General features: G+C 59.8%; 1 protein-coding gene and 1 long non-coding RNA gene across 3 annotated transcripts; one reads left to right on the forward strand and one right to left on the reverse strand.

Annotated features, from left to right (window-relative positions):
* Positions 1-1,156: 1,156 nt before the first annotated feature.
* Positions 1,157-9,625, reverse strand: LOC132505132 (uncharacterized). 2 transcript variants are annotated; one of them, XR_009535270.1, is made up of 3 exons: positions 9,257-9,625; positions 3,140-3,281; positions 1,157-1,778 (listed from the first exon to the last, which is right to left on the reverse strand). It is a non-coding gene; the product is annotated as an uncharacterized LOC132505132 (long non-coding RNA). The 2 variants fall into 2 exon arrangements; XR_009535271.1 differs by having other exon boundaries at positions 3,155-3,281; positions 9,257-9,624.
* A 349-nt stretch (positions 9,626-9,974) lies between these two features.
* Positions 9,975-14,257, forward strand: SOX8 (SRY-box transcription factor 8). The gene is made up of 3 exons (XM_060123037.1): positions 9,975-10,504; positions 11,829-12,058; positions 12,766-14,257. Exons 1-3 carry the CDS (start codon positions 10,083-10,085, stop codon positions 13,503-13,505), a joined length of 1,392 nt encoding a protein of 463 aa, XP_059979020.1. The 5' UTR covers positions 9,975-10,082; the 3' UTR covers positions 13,506-14,257.
* The last annotated feature ends 3,767 nt before the right edge of the window (positions 14,258-18,024 follow it).

Consider the following 18,024-nt stretch of genomic DNA (forward strand, 5'->3'; position numbering starts at 1 on the left):
ACGTCTTGTTCCTAGTCTTTGGTATGTAAATTATCAATAGTTGTGTAGTCAAATGATCAGTTTTTCTGGCATGTTTAATTATATCTTCACCTGTAGTGTAAGCCCCATGAGGGCAGTGATTGCCTCTGGACATAGGCTCTCCCAAATTAGGCTTGACCAGGAACTTCCGGAACCCCCCCTCCAGCCCTCAGCTGCCACCCCACCCTCCCATTGTTGGGGTAATAGCATTTACGTGTATATTATAGTGTGATTTTTTTTAAAAGCTCCCTTTTCTTTTCCATGAAAAACCCTCCCTCGGACCCCATCTCTAAGACCTATAAGAGATTTTCAATGGAGGGTGCAAACATCTTCTGTAGCCTGGAGAGCCCCTAGCTCCTTGAGCCCTCATCCTGAGGGCTCAAGCCTTGGGGAGCCCTGGCCGTGCCCTGCTTCCAGGTCCTTCCACAGGAACCCACAACCCACACCTCCCCTCCATACCCGCTGTTGTCCGGGTGCCACGTTCGGATGAGCCCACACAGCCACTTGGGAAGAGTGGGGAGAGTCCAGGGCCCCCAGCCCAAGCCTGCCCGAGCTTCCCTGGGTCCCCGCCTGGATGTGGGAGCTGCACAGGGGATGGAGGCAAGGAAGGATGGCTCTGCTGTCAGGTGTGACCCCGGGTGCTGCTTTTCAGGTGGGGACAGTTTTCACAAAGGGCCCTTTGTCCTCAGCTTCCCCTGGCTGGGGCTGCATTGTTCCCCCCTGAGAAGGGCACAATGGGACATTGTGCAGAGCAGAAAGGGGCCCCTTGTCCAGCCTCCAGCTCGCTGGGCTCTGGGCTCCCTCCCCGGGATTGCACAGGGTGGGCGAGGCCATCAGAGGGTCCACCGGGAGCTCATGTTCTCATGTCTCCTCCAGGGTCCTCCTCTGAGCTGACTGCAGAGGTCCAGTCCATCTGAGGGTCTAGAACCTTCACGGGAATGAACCCCATCGAGCAGGGCTTGGCCATGGAAAGGCTGGCCAGTGGCTCAGTTCGTGGCCGTTTCAGCCTGAATTTAATCAAACGTGCACTGGTGTATTGTTCAGACATAAAAAAGAGTCATATTGATACATTCTACAACATAGATGAACCTTGAAAACATATTCAGTGAGTGAAGCCAGACAGACACACAAAGCCACATATTGTACAATTCCATTTATATGAAACATCCAGAATAAGCAAATCCACAGAGACAGAAATTAGATCAGTGGTTCCCAGGGGCTGGGGGAGGGGGATGAGGAGTGACTGCTAACAGGGACAGGGTTTCCTTGTAGGGTGATGAAGATATTGTAGAACTAAATAGAGGTGATGCTTGCACAACATGGTGAATGTACTAAATGCTACTGAATTGTACACCTAAAAAAACTTAATTTTATGCTATGTGAATTTCACCAAAATTAAAAAAAAAAATCTGCTCTGGCCCTTGTTTCAGAATCACCTAAAAAGGCATTGCTTTTACCTGTTGGAATAAGTCATGTCATTTATACTTACATCTTCATTTAAACTTACATCTTCATCTATGCTAGAGAGCAACTAACAGTTTTAAAATAATATTCAGACATGGGTACATCTTGTGCCCCGCGAAGATGCCCCACTCTAAAACACACCTCTTCTGCAAACCCCAAGCCGGAGGGCCGGGGCCTGGTGCTGGGTCGGGGCACTGAGATGCTTTCCTCTTGCCCCACCACTCAGCGCCTGCATGCTGGGGTCTCTATGAAGCAGCTGTTCACCAACGCCAGGAGCCTGGGGGAGGCTCCTGAACCTACATTTTCAAGGAAAAAACTATATGAAAACAAGCCAAGATACAGGAGAGGCCAGAGGTGCTGAGAGGAGGCCTGACTACCCTCCGGGCTGGTTTCAAGAGACCTGGAGCTGAGCCCCACCTGGACAGAGCCAGAAAGAGCCAAGAAGGGGAGGGGAGGGGAGAAAGGGAGCTCCCCTGAGAGGAGCTCTCAGCTCAAGATGGGCTAGTGTCCCAGGAACCCCTAGGTGGGTCCGCCTGCAGCTCCCCCAGCACAGCCCTGGAGCCGAGGCGCACAAGCTCACAGCTGGCGGCACTCCCAGCAGCTGCGGGACGGCTTCAGAGGAAGGAGCCCCATGTCAGCACCTCGTCCAGCTGTCCCTGGGCACACGGGCCTGGCAGTCCCCACCGCATCAGGGTGATTGTCCCTGACGTGCCTTTGCAGCTGTCTCTGGCACCCACAAGAACCCAGCTTGGGCCCAAATCTAATCGTGCACCCTTCATTTACCCCAATTTTTCATGTCTTGACATCTGTTGATGGGGAGGGCAGGACCTGCTGGTGCTAACATCTGTCATTTTCTTCTGGAGGGGTGGTCAGTTTGGGCCGGCCCCACCCTGCCTGTCCAGCGGCCAAAACCCCCTGGTGAGGCTGGCAGGTGCGGGAGGGGGTGGGTGAGCAGGTGCTGGCCATTTGCTGGTTGTTCTGGAACCATGACTCATGGACGGCTGTTCTGCTTGGCTTGCCCGTCTCCTGTCCCCACACCTCGGTTCCGGGCCACGAGCACTCCTACCCCTGATCCCCAGAAGGAGATGTGACCCTGTGTGGACCTGCAAGCTGGTGGGCCATGACTGCCAGGCAGAGTGGAAAGCAAATAATCCCAGTGCAGTGACATTCTCTGGTTGTAGAGCCCTATAGGAGAAAGAGTGTACAGTTATGTTTTTCTCACGGAATCATATTCTGAACTGGAAGAAGTCTTGAAAACTGCTGAGGTCACAATCAGGAGGCCTGCAGGTGAATTCGGCCCACAGAACTGTATCATTTACCAATCACCACGATAATGCCACGTAACAAACAGCCTCAAAGCCACAAGTTGTTGTGTCGCTGGGCAGTGCTTCCCATCCAGCCTGGCTCAGGTATGCCTCTGCAGTCAGCTGAGGTCTGGGTAGCAGCAGAGCCCTGGCTGGCCATTAGGGCCTCTCTCTGGCCACCCACAGGCCGCACCACTCCTTATAGCCTCGCCCTCAACAGCTTCCACATTCCCCTCCCTGCCTGGCTCCTGAAGGCACCGGCATCCAAGACCGTGATTTGGCCCAAACCTGGGGGGTGCTGAGGGCTGGGCTGGGGGAGCTTGTGCCCAGTGCCATGCATCACCAGATCTTACCTTCTTAAGACTCACCCCGTGATTAAAGTAGACGATTCATTTCTGGAAAGAGAGGGCAGCATTGCTGTTACAGGTTCTCCTACAGGACGCCCAGTGGGCGATGTGCTCAGAACTCTGCCAGCTTCGCATGATGGTGAGGTCACTGAGAAAATGCAGGACACATCAGGTGTTGTCTACAGCACACCCAGAATCCTACGGACATCAACTTGTGCAGGTCTGGTGGGGCCCCTGGGACAGACAGGTACTCTGCTGCCCAGAGTAACCCCGTAACTAGAGGTGCCCAAAAGCTAGAGGCCACAGAGAACGGCATCAGAACCCATGACCTGGAGACGCCCTCCTTTCTAGAACTCCAGCACCTTCTCGGGGGAGCACCCCAACTCCCTCCTGCCCCTTTCCACACCCCAAGGGCAGGAGGCAGGAGGCAGGGGCAGGGACCACTGTGCTGCCCCAGTTCACAGACCAGCTGGGAAACCTCCTTCCACACTTTATTAGAACGCTTTGCCGGCATAAGCTTCTACAGGGCAGAGCCCCTGTGAACGTCACCCACTGTCCCAGCACCAACACAGGTCTGGCCTGGAAGCCCCAAAAGTGTTTTCAGAATGAGCTATAGAATACAGAACGCTTACTTCCCCCATCCCGATCTAGTCTAATGGACCTGCACAGCGGCCACTGGGGGCTCTCCATCTCATCGTGGTCACAGGAAATGTTGAAAGCTGCCAGAAATTGCTTCTAACCGCTCGGGTTAATTCATTACTGTACTTCCAGATAACGCACAGGGGTCACGTGATCAAGAGCTTTCAGAGCTGGCTCATCCCGGCCACTCCAGCACCCACCTCCACACAGCCAGCTCAGGGCCCCTCTGTCCAAGGGAACGGAGAGGGAGCAGCAGGCCACCAGCCCTCAGGAGGCTCCAATATACCCGCCCCCGGGGTGCCAGCTACCTCCTCTGATGACCTGCCAGGCTCCTGCTTGCACCTGGCCAAGGAGTCCATTCCTTCTCAAACCAACACCAGGTGACTGGGTGGGAACCACCAGTTTGAGTGGCAAAGTTGGCCCATATCTTGAAGTCTTCAGGTCCTGGGGCTCGGGAGCAGGTGGCTGACAGTCCTGTTCTACACACGCCATGTCCCAAGAGGAAGGAGACGTTGGGGTTTGCAGCCGAGGAGGCTGGGTTTTCTCTTGCCAGCGGCTGCCCCTCCAGCTCCCTGTGCCAGGCCCAGAGGGACCAAGGGACCCACGAAGAGAAGACCAGGAGTTTCCTGCACCTCTGCCCCAGCCCAACACCCCCAGAGGCAAAGCTTTGCCACACCCATGTCTGAGCTCCTGCAGGCCGGCTCCCACCTCACTGCAGAACCCCAATGTGCCCGCCTGAGAGCATCTTAATTAAACCCTCCTACTCTGTGTTCAGAAAAACAAATACCTGGGAGACCTGGGTGGTAATCTTTTGACAGGGTGTGTTTTAACTTGCCTTTGACACTAGTGGGTCTCTGGAACCTTCCATTGTGGAAGAGGCGGCCAGGTCCCTGCTGGCCGGAGCCCCTTACTCAGAAAGGGATTTTCTCTGTGACGTGTCTACTTTCAGCCATGATGGCCCATCCCAGTCACACTCTGAGGGGTTCAACTTGGACAAGAGGCCTCATTAAATCTGAAAGCCAAGATTGGAAGGACAAGCATAGCTCTTGGCAGCCTGTTCGGGCTCAGAAAGCTGATTTTCTGCAGTGAGAGTCGGCTTCAATGTCCTGGGTCCCCTCCTGCAGGGGGGCTGAGGAAGTCTCTCCTGGCCCCATCGCTGGGGTCCAGGAGGCAAAGGCCCAGAATGAGAGTGGGGTCTGGGAGTTCAGGAGACTGAGGGCCCAACATGGGGGTGGAGTCCAGGGCCCAGGGGAGTGAGGGCCCAGCATGGGGCTGGGGTCCAGGGATCCAGGAGTCTGGTAGCACGCAGAGCCCTTCTGCAAGGACAAGGAATGGAATTTACTGGCTGACGGGGGAGACGTCCAGAGGAAGGCACACACCGATGCCAAAACGCTAACGCCTCAGCACTCAGTTCCTCTGTGGAAGACGCTGCTGGTGCCTGGCCTGGACCCCTTTGTGCTCCCTCTACCCCCGGGACCCTGCCTGGAGACGTTTTTGGCTGCAGAATCACCCTCTTCCTGCAGTCAAAGAGACCTAATGGCTGCTGGTGGAGTCAGCTCCAGGCCCACTGGCCAGAGAGAGATGGATGGGCACAGCCGGAGGCTTGGGGACCACTACCAGGAGGGGGTGAGTGGAGGCCAGAGCAGAGACCACAGCTGTTCCGACACATCTGTGCACACACATCTCACTGGGCAGACAATGTACTTTGGGGTCCTTGGGTTAAGCACTGCCCCCTCCCCAGAGAAGAACAGCAACAGCAGGGGGTCCCACCAGCAGTCAGCAGTCACCCCCAGGCCTTATGGGTTTACTTATCAGGAGGCCTTAGAGCTGATGAAAAGGTGCAGAGGGACAGCCTGGAGCAGGTTCTCCCTACCTGGAGGTGGGGAGGCATCCTGAGGAGGTGTCTGCTGGAAGCAGTAACAGGGCTCAGGAGCAAGCTGCATGGGACCAGCGCCTGCCACGGGCTGGCCCCCAACACCCTGGCCCTGCGGGCAGAGAGGGGAGGAATCCGGGCGTGATCTTCCAGTGTCCTCTGCACAGGACAAGGAACAGCTACGGCCAGCTCCCGAGGGGATATTAGCCCAACCAAGGGCTCGGCTTCCACCCAAACCAGAACTTCCACACCAGCTGGCAACTATGTCGGGGAGGGGAGTTTCAGCAAAAGGCTTGGCCCAGAGCCCCGAGAGTCTGTTACTGGGGGATGCTGGACCCCTGGCACCCTTGGGAGCCCCCTCTCCTCTCTCTGGAGACCTGGTGGGCCAGGACGAGGCTGCCTTTATGGGGCCTCTGCTCAGAGCTGTCCCTTCATCTTTGGCCTGGAAGTTTGGTTCTGCAGACAGGCCAGTAATTAAAAGTACCAATTAATCCCCAAGGTTGAGCCGGGGTTCCCAGGATGTAATGCCAACTGCCTCAGGCTGGCTTGCCAAGAGGCCCAGGCCAGGGCTGCGGACACACAGGGGACACATCGGCCTGGGGTTCATGGGCCCACATGACCTGCCCCCAAGGTTTTTCTCTTAAAGACTCTACCAACTACACACATGGCCACCCTGACTGTCTGAGAGAAGAGCCAGGCAGGGGACGGGCAGAGGATGGGCAGGTGTCCTTCTCCGTGGTGATCTGGCCCTCAGCAGCCCCTTCACATGGACTTCCCAAGCCGGCCTAGAAGCCAACGAGTGGATGGGCTGGGGGGTGTCTCTGCACCTGGAAGAGGTTTCCCTGGAGCTCTCCAGCCCTCCACTGGCCAGGTCTCATAGGCACGGCGGGTGCCTGGCAGCCCACACCTCCTTCTTTGCAGGTCCCCTTGGAGCCTCTGCCAGGGGTGTGGGTCTAGAAACCTGCTTACATCAGCTTTCCCACGCCCCAGGCTGATAGTCCCAGGGCAGGTACCTGGTCCAAACTTGGCCAATCAGATCGTCTCCCTGAAACCGCAGAGCCCACAGATGAAGGTAGAGGCATGTGGACTGGGGTGGGTGGGGACAGAAAGGAAGAGCTCAGAGAAGAGGGGAGCCGGGGGTGGACTGAGAGCTGCCCCTCAGCCTGGCTCTGTTCTCAGATAACCTTTGCTTTTTGCTGCCACAGAACCTTCGCACATGCTCCCCATCCCGCCATGCTCTTTCCTCTCTCTTCGATTGGTCAGAAGTGTCAGGCCCCAACTTGTCACCTCCTCAAAGCCGCCTTCCTGGATCACCCCACCACCACCACCCCCCTGCCACCCATGGTGAATGTCTCAGTCCCTTGGTGTGCTCACTGTTGGCCCCCTCCTCAAACGCCACATCTTCTAGGCTAGGACGGTGTAGTGTGGTTCTGTGCTGTGTTGCCCAGAAAAGCCCCAGCACACAGCAGGCACTTCATCAATACTGGCAAACACAGGAATTAACTGTGGCCACCACCTCCTCTGAAGGCTACGTCCTGGTGTCCACTCAGGGGCTGCCTAGCAGATGAGGATATGAATCGAGGTCAGCACTAATGGGTGGGGCCAGATAGCACATGGCAAATTTTACAGCCTTCAAGACCACGAGGGAGCTTTGGGGCACTTCTGGGTGCCACCCTCTGTGTCAGCAGCCAGCCTGAAACAAGCCCTGGCAGGGATCTGCCTGCCCATCCCCTGGGAATGGTGGCCTGCACATATAAGACAGAAGCTGCCCACCAGGACCCCATCAGTCCCTGAGGTGGTCACTGCAGCCCGGTGGAGCTGAGGGTGGGGCCTAGGACTGCACATGCCACACACTGTGACCTGGATCTGGCACTGGACTCTCCTAGCTCAGCCTCTTTTCCCCCAAGGGTCCCAGTGGTCAACTGATTGTGTCCTAGGGGACATAGCTGTGTGGTGCCCCACCATGGGTCAGTGGGGAGCGGGGAGAGGCTGCCCTGCCCAGTGTACCCAATGCAGACCGTGCTCCATTTTCCCTGGCAAAGCAAAGCTCTTCATGGAAACGCAGACCTGGTGCCCAACGGCATGCCCAGTGCAGGGAGGGGTGGGATCTGATCCCCAGGACAGGGTTGGAGGCAGGACAGTTTGGGCCGGGTCTGTCATCCTTACCTCCTTCCCCCCACTTCAATCCTGCATTTATTTGCATGGATCCCTATGGGCCAGGAAGTCCGGTGGATGCCCCTGGGGAAGCCCTCACTTGGGCCTCCCTGGTGTCCTCCGACTGCAGGGTGGGACTCCAAGAGGAGGGCAGGACCTCCGAAGGGAAGCCACCGCAGACCAGCGGGAAGGATGTTCCTGGCAGGTGACCTTGCAAAGGCAGGCAGATGACAGGAGGGGAGGCAAAGGGACAGGCCACTCTGGAGGCCAGCTCTCCCTCTGGTATCAGGGCGTCCTCCCAGCACACTGTTTCGCCTTACAGCGAGGCTCCTCATGGTGCTTTCCTGGAAGATTGGAGGTCGGGTTCCCTGACCTGGGCCAGTGGGGTAGCCCTTCCATCACCTGAAGGTGGTGGGGAACAGGGCAGCCTGGGCGCTGGCCCCTGCCTCTTAGGCCCTGTGCCAGCTGTTCCAGATGCAAGGCTGCGGGGGTCCCGGGCATCCCCGGCATCTCCCAGAGCCCACTAGACGTCTGGCAGAAACTGTCTCCAAGGCCTAACTAAGGAGTTCACAGCCCAGGCAATGGCGCACTCAGTTGGAAACTGGCTGGAGCCCTGTCTTACGTGTGGGGGCGGGGTGAGGGCAGGAGGCTCTCCCTGCGAGGTCAGAGCCTTGGAGGGAGCTCCTGGGTTGGTAAAAGCACATAGGGGAGACTCTTCAGCTTTGGTGTTTTCTGCTAACAGACCCGCCCCTTCTACTCCTTAGGCTGCCGTGGCCACTCGCCCGGGAATCCATGACTCGGAAGGAGGTGCATGGTTGGGGAACTGGGCGCCCTTGACTAGGGTCACCCGGGTCGCAAGGTCGGAGACGCGCGTGTTCTGTGTTGGCTGTCTTGGGTGGGTGGGGGGGGTAGTCTGGCGAAGCTCTGGGCGGCCGGGCCGTCGCCTCTCGGCGGGTTTGGCGAAAGAATCCGAGCCGCCCTCCGGGACCGCCGGGCCCACGGCCAACTGGCGGGGGCGGCCTCGGGCGGGGACTCTGAGCCGCGGCCCGGCGCTTGCCTCCGGGTAAATGTCCCCTCTCCGACCCCGCCGCCCCCAACAGGGCGGCACACCCCGCCCCCTTCTCTCCTTGGCTGGCGCGCTCACCTCCTCCACTCCAAGCGCCCGGAGCGGCCTCCGCCTCCGCCAGACCACCCAGGACCGCCCCGGCGGACGGGCTCGGTGCCCCCAACCCCCGGGTCACGCCCGGAAGGCCCTGGGCCCCCGCGTCCGGCCACGCCATCCGCCGGGCCGCCCTAGGGACTCAGCTAGGGTCAGCCCAGGCCCCGCCCAGCGCTCCCGCCCCCTTCGGCGGCCGCGGCTTCTGCGGCAGCGCCCCTGCCGCACTTTCCGCGCCCGGACGGGATCGGGGTCCTGGGATCGCCCAACTCCGAGCCGTGGTCCCTGGGCGCGCCGTTACCTGGACGTGCGCGGCGTGCAGACTGGCGCGCGGGAGGCTCCTGCACGTCGCGCCGGCCCTGCGGGCGGGGAGCTGACCCCCCGCCCTGGGCCGCAGGCTGGCAGCAGTTGACCCCGGCGCCTCTGGGCTGTGGGCAAGACATCGGGGCTCAACGCAAGCTGTGGGGGAGGCTCTTGAGGACCCGCCTCCTTACGCAGCGGGAGGCCGAGGCTGGGTAATGGGACCGGGGCCCGGACGCACAGGAGCAGCTATGAGCCAGCAGAGGGAGCGCAGCGGAGAACCCCAGCAGGCAAAGGGCACCCCGGAGCGCCCACCTCTACCCGTCTCTGCCCCCTTTTTCCTTCCCGCCCCTCCTGGAAGGGGGGCCCTCGGCGTGCTGCACAGCCCGGGATCCGGTCCTCGGCTGCCGGGCGCGCCGGCCCCACGTGGTGCGGCGCCAGGCGGGGTGGGCGGGGGCGCAGGGGGAACTGCGGCGCTTTCTTTAAGGTGGGGGGAGGGGGCGGGGGCGGCCAAGCTCCGCCCCCAGTGGCAGTGGGGTGCGCGCCGGCCAATGGGGAGCCGGGCGGGGGGCGGAGCCTTGTGGCCGCTGCTTAAAGAAACTTGTTGCGGATAGCCCAGCGGGGACTGAGCTCCGGCGGCGGCGACGGCGGCGGCGACGGCGGCGGCGGCGGCGGCGGCGGCGGCGGCAAGAGGACCGGGGTTGGGAGGCTGCGGGACGCGGGTCGGGCCACCGCGCGACGACCTCGGGTCCCAGAGAGGCTGCAGCGCAGCCGGGCATCGGACTCGGTGCACCTCCCTGGTGCGCGCTTCTCCGCGCGCGGCCCCGATGCTGGACATGAGCGAGACCCGCGCCCAGCCGCCCTGCAGCCCATCTGGCACTGCTAGCTCCATGTCGCACGTGGAGGACTCAGACTCGGACGCGCCGCCGTCGCCTGCCGGTTCCGAGGGTCTGGGCCGTGCGGCGGGCGCGGGGGGCGGCGGCCGGGGCGACGCGGCCGAGGCGGCGGACGAGCGCTTCCCCGCCTGCATCCGCGACGCCGTGTCGCAGGTGCTCAAGGGCTACGACTGGAGCCTGGTGCCCATGCCGGTGCGAGGCGGCGGCGGCGGTGCGCTCAAGGCCAAGCCGCACGTGAAGCGGCCCATGAACGCCTTCATGGTGTGGGCGCAAGCAGCGCGCCGCAAGCTGGCGGATCAGTACCCGCACCTGCACAACGCGGAACTCAGCAAGACGCTGGGCAAGCTGTGGCGGTGAGTGCACTGTCCCGAGGCCGGGGCGGGGAGCGGGTTCTGGGGTGCGTGGAGCTGGGCGGTGGCGCAGCGCCCGGCCTCGGCCCTGCTCCCAGTGGCTGTTCCCAGGGCGAGTCGTAGTGGAAAAACCCGATCTGGCCAGACGGATGGGACGCGGGGTACAGGACGGCCTGGGCACGCAGAGGGCAGCAGAAGCAGTGTGCAGCCCCTAGCACATTCCCTGAGCCCAGAAACAGCCTTCTCTAGGCAGTGGATGGCAGGCCGAGTTGGGGACCCCAGCTGTGAGTGGCCGCAGAGCCTGGAAGCTTGTCCCTCCCAGAGGAAAGTGGCCTCTTTCTGGAAGCAGAACACAACTCTCTGGAGGTGCCCCCTCCTTGGAAAGGACTCCCCGACCACCCTGTGGAGGGAGTCCAGAAGGCAGATGGAATGGTGTGTGTTTGCCCCACCAGCACCTTCGGCACCTTCCCCGCAGCTTCTCCCAATGCTCTGCCACCTCTGCACCCTCACCAGGGAAGGAAGGGGATGGAGGGGGTATTCAGCACTGGTGTGCACTTTGGTGTGATGAGGCTGGCCGTTTTGCAGAAAGTAGGACGGCAAGCAGTGGGCAGCAGTGACAAGGTTGCTGCTTGGGACAGCCCATCCCCACCAAACGCTCTCTATTGGGGTTTAAAGCTCTGGATCCAGGGTGCTGGTCTCGTTTCCTGCTCCTCACCTCATGAGTGGGAGCTCAAAGCTTGTGTTTATGTCTTCTGTGCTCCGGCCTCTGTCCAGTCAGGGTGCTGTGGACCCATGGCAGCCCCGTGCCTCTGTATCCCTAGACCCTGTCCTGCAGGCAGACATGAGCTTCTGGAAGGGTATGGGGGGCCGGTGTGTGTTCTGAGCCTTAGCGAGGACCACTGGGTTTTGCCAGTGTTTCTGGAAGTCTGGGAAGCCCAGCTGCCCACAAAGTCCCGGCTTGGTTCCCAGAAGCCTCCCTTTGTCCACAGTGTGTTCTCAGCTGGGTCCTGGCCTCTTCACCCACCTGCCATAGAAAGTCCCAAAGGGAGGGGACAGGTTCAGGGAGGGGGGAAGTCAGAGGAGGAAGATGGAAGCCGGAAGGTTTGGGTCTTATTCTGGCTTGTTCCTCTGACCTCACCTAATGCCCTCACCCCCGGCTTGATCCCTTCTGTCCTCAGAGAAGGGGAGCACCTGCCTGGTGCCCACCAGGTTGCGGGCATGCACTCGGGCTTCCCTGGTCCTACCCAGCGCCTCACCTGATGCGCGGGCCAACACCTGGGGTGGTGTCGGCCCCCTCGTCATCTTGTTCCTGCCCTTTGCCCTGCAGCTTGCTGAGTGAGAGTGAGAAGCGCCCCTTCGTGGAGGAGGCAGAGAGGCTGCGGGTCCAGCACAAGAAGGACCACCCAGATTACAAGTACCAGCCACGCCGGAGGAAGAGTGTGAAGACTGGCCAGAGCGACTCAGACTCAGGCGCCGAGCTGGGCCACCACCCGGGCGGTGCTGTCTACAAGACTGACGCCGGCCTCGGTGACGCACACCACCACGGTGACCACACAGGTGGGCTCCTGGGGGTGGGAGCAGGGGCTCACTCCCAGGGCAGGCACCCTCAAGAGAACCAAACCTTCCCCGGGTACCTGGGAAAAGGCCCCATAGCCCCAAAAGGCAGCTGTTTCCGAAGCCCACGGGGGCCTGCTTAGCCCCCTCTGAGACTGAGGGCCTGATATCTTGCCCTGGTCTAGCGCACTGTGACCTGGGTGTTTTCTGTCCTTCCCGAAAGCGTTTCTGCTCCGCTGGCCTTTTTGCTGGTTCTGACCTAGGATTCACCCATGCCACCGGCCTGGTGGTTAGCAGCCCAGTTTCAGGATCAGACTGACCCGGGTGGAATCCTGGCCAGCTGAGCAGTCTTAGTCATGCTGGCTACAGCCACGGGCCTGGGGAGACAGGTTTTGTGTGGACTGTGTTGTTGCCGTGGGCGAGGGGCTGGGCACTTCCTCTCCTCCCCCCCGCCCCCAGCTTGCTCTTCACGATGGGGCCTCCCTGGCCCCAGGCCTTTCCCTAGAACAGTGCTTAACGGAATTTCCTCGGCGAGGAGTGAGGTCTAGGTCTGGCTTTGCTGGAATTTCTGGGAAATGTACAGGAACAAAAAGCCGTTGATTCCTACCTGCGGCAGTTAGCGGGGCTGGTTTTCCTCCTGTGTGCACGTCACCAGCCTGGCCGCCCCCTACAGAAGGGGCATTCATCCCTGAAATGTGCTCTGTCCCCAGGGCAGACCCATGGGCCGCCCACCCCCCCCACCACCCCCAAGACTGACCTGCACCACGGGGGCAAGCAGGAGCTGAAGCTGGAAGGCCGCCGCCTGGTGGACAGCGGGCGCCAGAACATCGACTTCAGCAACGTGGACATCTCTGAGCTGAGCAGTGAGGTCATCGGAAACATGGACACCTTTGACGTCCACGAGTTCGACCAGTACCTGCCCCTCAACGGCCACTCGGCCTTGCCCACAGAGCCAGGCCAGCCTGCGGCCGCCAGCTCCTACGGAGGCACCTCCTACTCGCACTCCGGGGCGGCTGGCATCGGGGCGTCCCCTGTGTGGGCCCACAAGGGAGCCCCATCGGCCTCTGCGTCGCCCACTGAGGCAGGGCCCCCGAGGCCGCACATCAAGACGGAGCAGCTGAGCCCCGGCCACTACAGCGACCAGTCGCACGGCTCTCCGGGGCACACCGACTACGGCTCCTATAGCGCTCAGGCCAGTGTCACCACGGCCGCCTCCGCCGCGGCCGCCAGCTCCTTCACCAGCTCACAGTGCGACTACACCGACCTGCAGGCCCCCAACTACTATGGCCCATACCCCGGCTACCCGTCCGGCCTCTACCAGTACCCCTACTTCCACTCGCCCCGCCGACCCTACGCCTCGCCCCTGCTCGGTGGCCTCTCCGTGCCGCCCGCCCACAGCCCCCCCAGTAACTGGGAGCAGCCCGTGTACACCACCCTGACCAGACCCTGAGGGTGCGGCCGCGTGGACGGGCTGCGGCCGAGGACAACCTTGATCTCGGCAAAGATAGATAGACCTCCGAGGGCTTCCAGAAGGTGTGTGACGTGGGGAGGAGCCGCGGCTCCGTCAAGTGCCTGCTGAGGTCCGCGGGAAGCCAGGCTTTGTAAACGAGTCCCCTCTGCTTCCAGACTTCCAAACTCCTGTCCATGGACAAAGCCCTCCTTCCCTTCTCGCTCTCTTTTTGCGGGGACTGCGACTCTGAAGGACAGTCACTGGGTCCCTCTTCCGAGCAGACGCCAGCGTCTGGGTTTTGCACCTCAGTGTCTGCAAAGCAGCAGCCACAGCACAAAGGACAAAAGGAGGGAAGAGGTGTGGGGTCTCCAGGCCGCCCGTGTTCCAAGGTCCTGGCCACCCTTGGCGCTGAGAACTCCCCGAGACCAATGGATGACGTTCCTGAGGCTGGTCATCACCCGTCACTCACAGCCTGGCGGGGATGTGTCCGCGGGAGCACCTCTTGGGACCAGCTCATTAGACCTGAGGTGTTCCTTGTAGTTAGGGTTCTTCCGAGCAAGGTTTGGCTGTGATTAACACTTCTCTCTTTTTATTTTATTTTTTTAATTTTTATTTTTGAAGCTTCAATGTGTTTGATTTGTTTTGAAAGCTGTTAAAATGTATTTATGTTCTGTATTATTTTATCTTTAATTAATGAAGTAATCTGTGCAGAGAGCAGAATTTAAGACAAAACGGAAGCCGCAGAGCTGAGGGTGAGGGCTGGGGGTGGGGGCAGATGGGGTGGGGCCCTTGCTCCAGGCATTTGCGAGCCTGGCTGTTTGGGAGGCATCAGGCAGAGCCCCAGCTCCAGGGCCCCCAGAGGTGGCCGGAACCCCGAGGCAGGAGAAGGGATTTGTCTTGTGGTGTCTCTGATCAGGTTGAGGTGCCCCTGGCACCTGGCATTAAGTCAAGGTTTAGAAGGCAGGGTGTCGCTGAATTTCATTCCTGCTCACAACCGTGCCAAGTGGTGGAGGCGGGAATTTCCTGGGACGTGGTGGCTCCAGAAATGCATTAATCTCAGCTCTTAGGAACCAGGCACCACCTACAAGCTGTGAAACTAAAACCTTCTCCACTAAGCGCTTTTAGATTCTTAGTTTTAGAAGAATAATACCTGATTTCCCTGTCCTGCTTCTGCTGTGTGCTGAGCGATGATAACCGCCTACTTCATGGAAAATTGTGCCTTTAAAACTTTGTAAATTTAAGTACATCTGAGATGTTGCTTCTTTTTACTTTTTCTACTTTTTCCTACCATTTTCTAGAAAAAAATTTTTTGTTTTGCATATCTCTTCCTGGGGGTGGGGGCAGGGAACTACAGCAAACTCATTTTTATGCAATATATTTTTCGGTGTCAAGTTTGGACTTTCGCTGTCACTTACCTGCTGTGTTTCGCTACTTTCTGACCAAGCAACGCTAACTTTTGTACAGATCAATTTGATAAAATTAAAAAATGCTTTTTATCTACGTGGGCTGCATTTTGTGTGTTGCTTTCCATAAGCGTGGGGGCTGTGGGTCTCCGAGACCATGGGGGTCCTGTTTTGAAGGAGTTTGGCCAAGGCAGGAGTGGGCTCTGTGAGGGTTAACCCCAGGCTCCCCGGGGGGAGGGGCCGGCTGGCCAGACCACCCTCCCTCTTGGGTGCTGCATCTGAATTTGAAAAGAATAGATCTCAGAAGCCTCCAGGAAGCGGGGGATGCATCTTCCTCCTGGTGTGTGTTGGGGGGGGAACCTTCTCAGTAGGCAAAATGGGTCCAGATGGGCCAGATTTGGGCCGTGGTTTCCTCCCAGGCGAATCCCAGAGCTGGTTTCTGGGTGGCTGACGACATTTTTCGGGCACTGGCTCAGAGCCAGGCTGGGAGCTGGATAAAAGCTGCCCTGCAGGCCCCGGACAGGACTGTCTGGTTGGCAGAAAGGGTTTCTAGGAAGAAACGGTTGTGGGAGCAACAGCAAGCGAGGGGCAGCCTCGCTCCCTGGCTGGGCCTCCCCAGCACACGGGCCTGGAGGCACCCACCTCTGAGCTGTGCAGATGCATCTGGGGGTGAGAGGAAGATTATGCTTCTCAAGAGAACCCAGATACGCAAGGCAGTTAACCTATGCAATTTTAATGGATGGCCTGGGTATAGGGCCACGCACCCGTCCCCTCGCCTGCCCAGCCGCTCGCGTGGCTGCAATCCAGGGCGCGTCCCTCACCCCGCGCTGGGGAGCCACATCCAGGGCCTGCCAAGAGCAGCGTTTGGGAAGAGCTGCCCGGATTTATGAGGGTTCGTGAGACCAGTGTTTGCCAAGCTTCCCGGGTGAGGCGGGTCTGAGGTGGGGGGATGTAGACATCCAGGCTCATGGAGGCCCGCTGCCTTCACAGCCGGCCGCCTGCGAGGAGCCAGCCCAGCCTGCCCTGCATCCAGCGAAGGGCTGTCCAGGTCCATATGGCCCTCTAAGCCCTCGCATTGACACCCCAAACCAAGGAAAGCCCCCAGCGTCCAGCTTGCTGACAGAGGGAGCAAGGCCTCCCCTTTGCTGTTCTGGGATCGCTCAGGCCTTGCCAGGTTCCCGAGGGCTGGAGGCTCTGCCAGTTTTGTTTGGAGTTGGAGGGGCTCCTGCGTATTAACTCCCCAGGTCCCGGTCTTTTCCCGCTGACCCACCCTGTGTGACAGCCCCCATGGCCCTGGGTTCTGGGCAGGGTTCCCATGGGTTTCCTACATCTGAGCTCGTGACGCTCCAGGGAGAGGAAGGACAGCCATGTGGTCCTGGCGCAACCACACCCTGCCTGGCCGAGGGCATGGAGACCCAGTGCCCTGCACCTTGTCCCTGCCCCTCCAGGGCCCCCTCCCGTCTTTGGGGCCTGGGCTGGTGGCTTCCCCGCTGGGAGCATTCTCAGGCAGACATCGCAGGCCGAGCCCACAGCCAAGGACCCTAGAAGTGGTGGGGTCTCTGTCTCCCCAAATGCTGGGTCCCTCAGTGACACTCTGAGAAGCCAGCTGGGGTGGCCCCCCGGGGGTCAGGGCTGCTGAGAGGGCTCCCTGGGCTACCCTGGTCCTCAGGCTGGTGAAGGATTTTTGAGGAAAGCCCAGCTGACGAGGTTACTCCCAAGGTCGGCCTCGCCCCGCCTCGCCCCAAGTCTAAGAGAGTGTCTGCTCAAGCTGGTCCGCAGTCCTGTTCTCATTTAGACTGTTCCATTGGCCCATCCCAGGGCCAGGCTGGCAGGAAAAGTTCCTCATTTTTCATTTCCTCATGCAGAACAGAGAGCATTGCCTCTCTGATCTCAGATGAACAGAGTGCCCTGTTCAGGGAGAAAGGGGAAATGGCATTTATGATCCAGCCCTGCTCTGATGTGTTGGAAAGGCCCCTTCTGGTTCACAATCACTCTTCCTGGGATGATATCGGCTTTCAGAAGTGGATTTTCTGTTTGGATGGGAGTTCATGGCCAGTGTGGCTGTCAGCTTCAGGGAATGCCCGTGTCCTCTGAGCAGCTGCCTGGGAGAGGCCCAAAGTCCTGCTCACCCGGCCGATCCCAAGGGTCAGATTCAGGACCCACCCAGCCTGCTGCAACTTTGGCCCACATTTAGGGGGACAGCACTCAGGATGGGCATCACAGACTTAGAGTCCTGGCCTGGTGTGGAACCAACTCTTTCCTCCCCAGTGTGTAGCTGGGGTCTCCAGTCCAGCCCAGGACAGAGGGCTCTAGGGTCTCTGTGGATGCCATCTCTGGCTGATCAGGTTTGCAGCGGCTGCGGTCCATGGCATCAGGTGGGGCTGGGAGGATGTGTTTCCAGGTGGTGACTCGATGGCCACCAGACACTAGGCAAGCCCTCACACCCTGTGTGGACGGCCTCCTTGGACACATTCCAACAGGCTTCATGGAAAACCTGTGCTGACCAGGACCTAGTCTGGAGGCCACAAAGCCCGTGATGCCAAATCCCCCAGTCTCACCCCAGAGCCAGTGTAGACCCCAAGACAAGGGAGATGGGCTGTTCTGCCAGGCACTGGGGGTAAGGAATCATTCTCGAGGAAGGAGACTTGTAGCCGCACTCTGCCCCCAAACTCGGGCCCCCTGGCCCAGGCACTACTCCTCCAGGAGGGAGCAGCTGTACAGATATCTCCAAGGATGGGGCTGCAGGAGGCTACAAAGGGGAAAAGTCAGGGAGGGAAGGAGCAAAAGAGGGAGATGCACATGGGGCTCCAGCCCCCCCTTCATGTGAGGAACGTCCTGGAGCAGAGAGTGGGGCCGAGGACTGCCCCTGAGAGCCCAGCACTGCCCACCCCTGGCTGCGTGCCTGGGCAACCAGGCTGTGAGAGGTGTCCTGTCTTCTGCTTCTTCAGGCTGGCTTTGGGATACCTGGCCTCCCTCTGGGAGGGAGGAAAGATGGAAAAGACCCCCTGACATACTGGGGGGACTCAGTGAGATTAGGACCTGCCCGCGATGGAGCGTTTGCACAGATACCTGAGAGAACTCTTGGTGCTATTATTACCACCTTCAATCACATGATG

Source organism: Lagenorhynchus albirostris, chromosome 15 (assembly GCF_949774975.1).
Source record: "Lagenorhynchus albirostris chromosome 15, mLagAlb1.1, whole genome shotgun sequence".
Taxonomy (NCBI): domain Eukaryota; kingdom Metazoa; phylum Chordata; class Mammalia; order Artiodactyla; family Delphinidae; genus Lagenorhynchus; species Lagenorhynchus albirostris.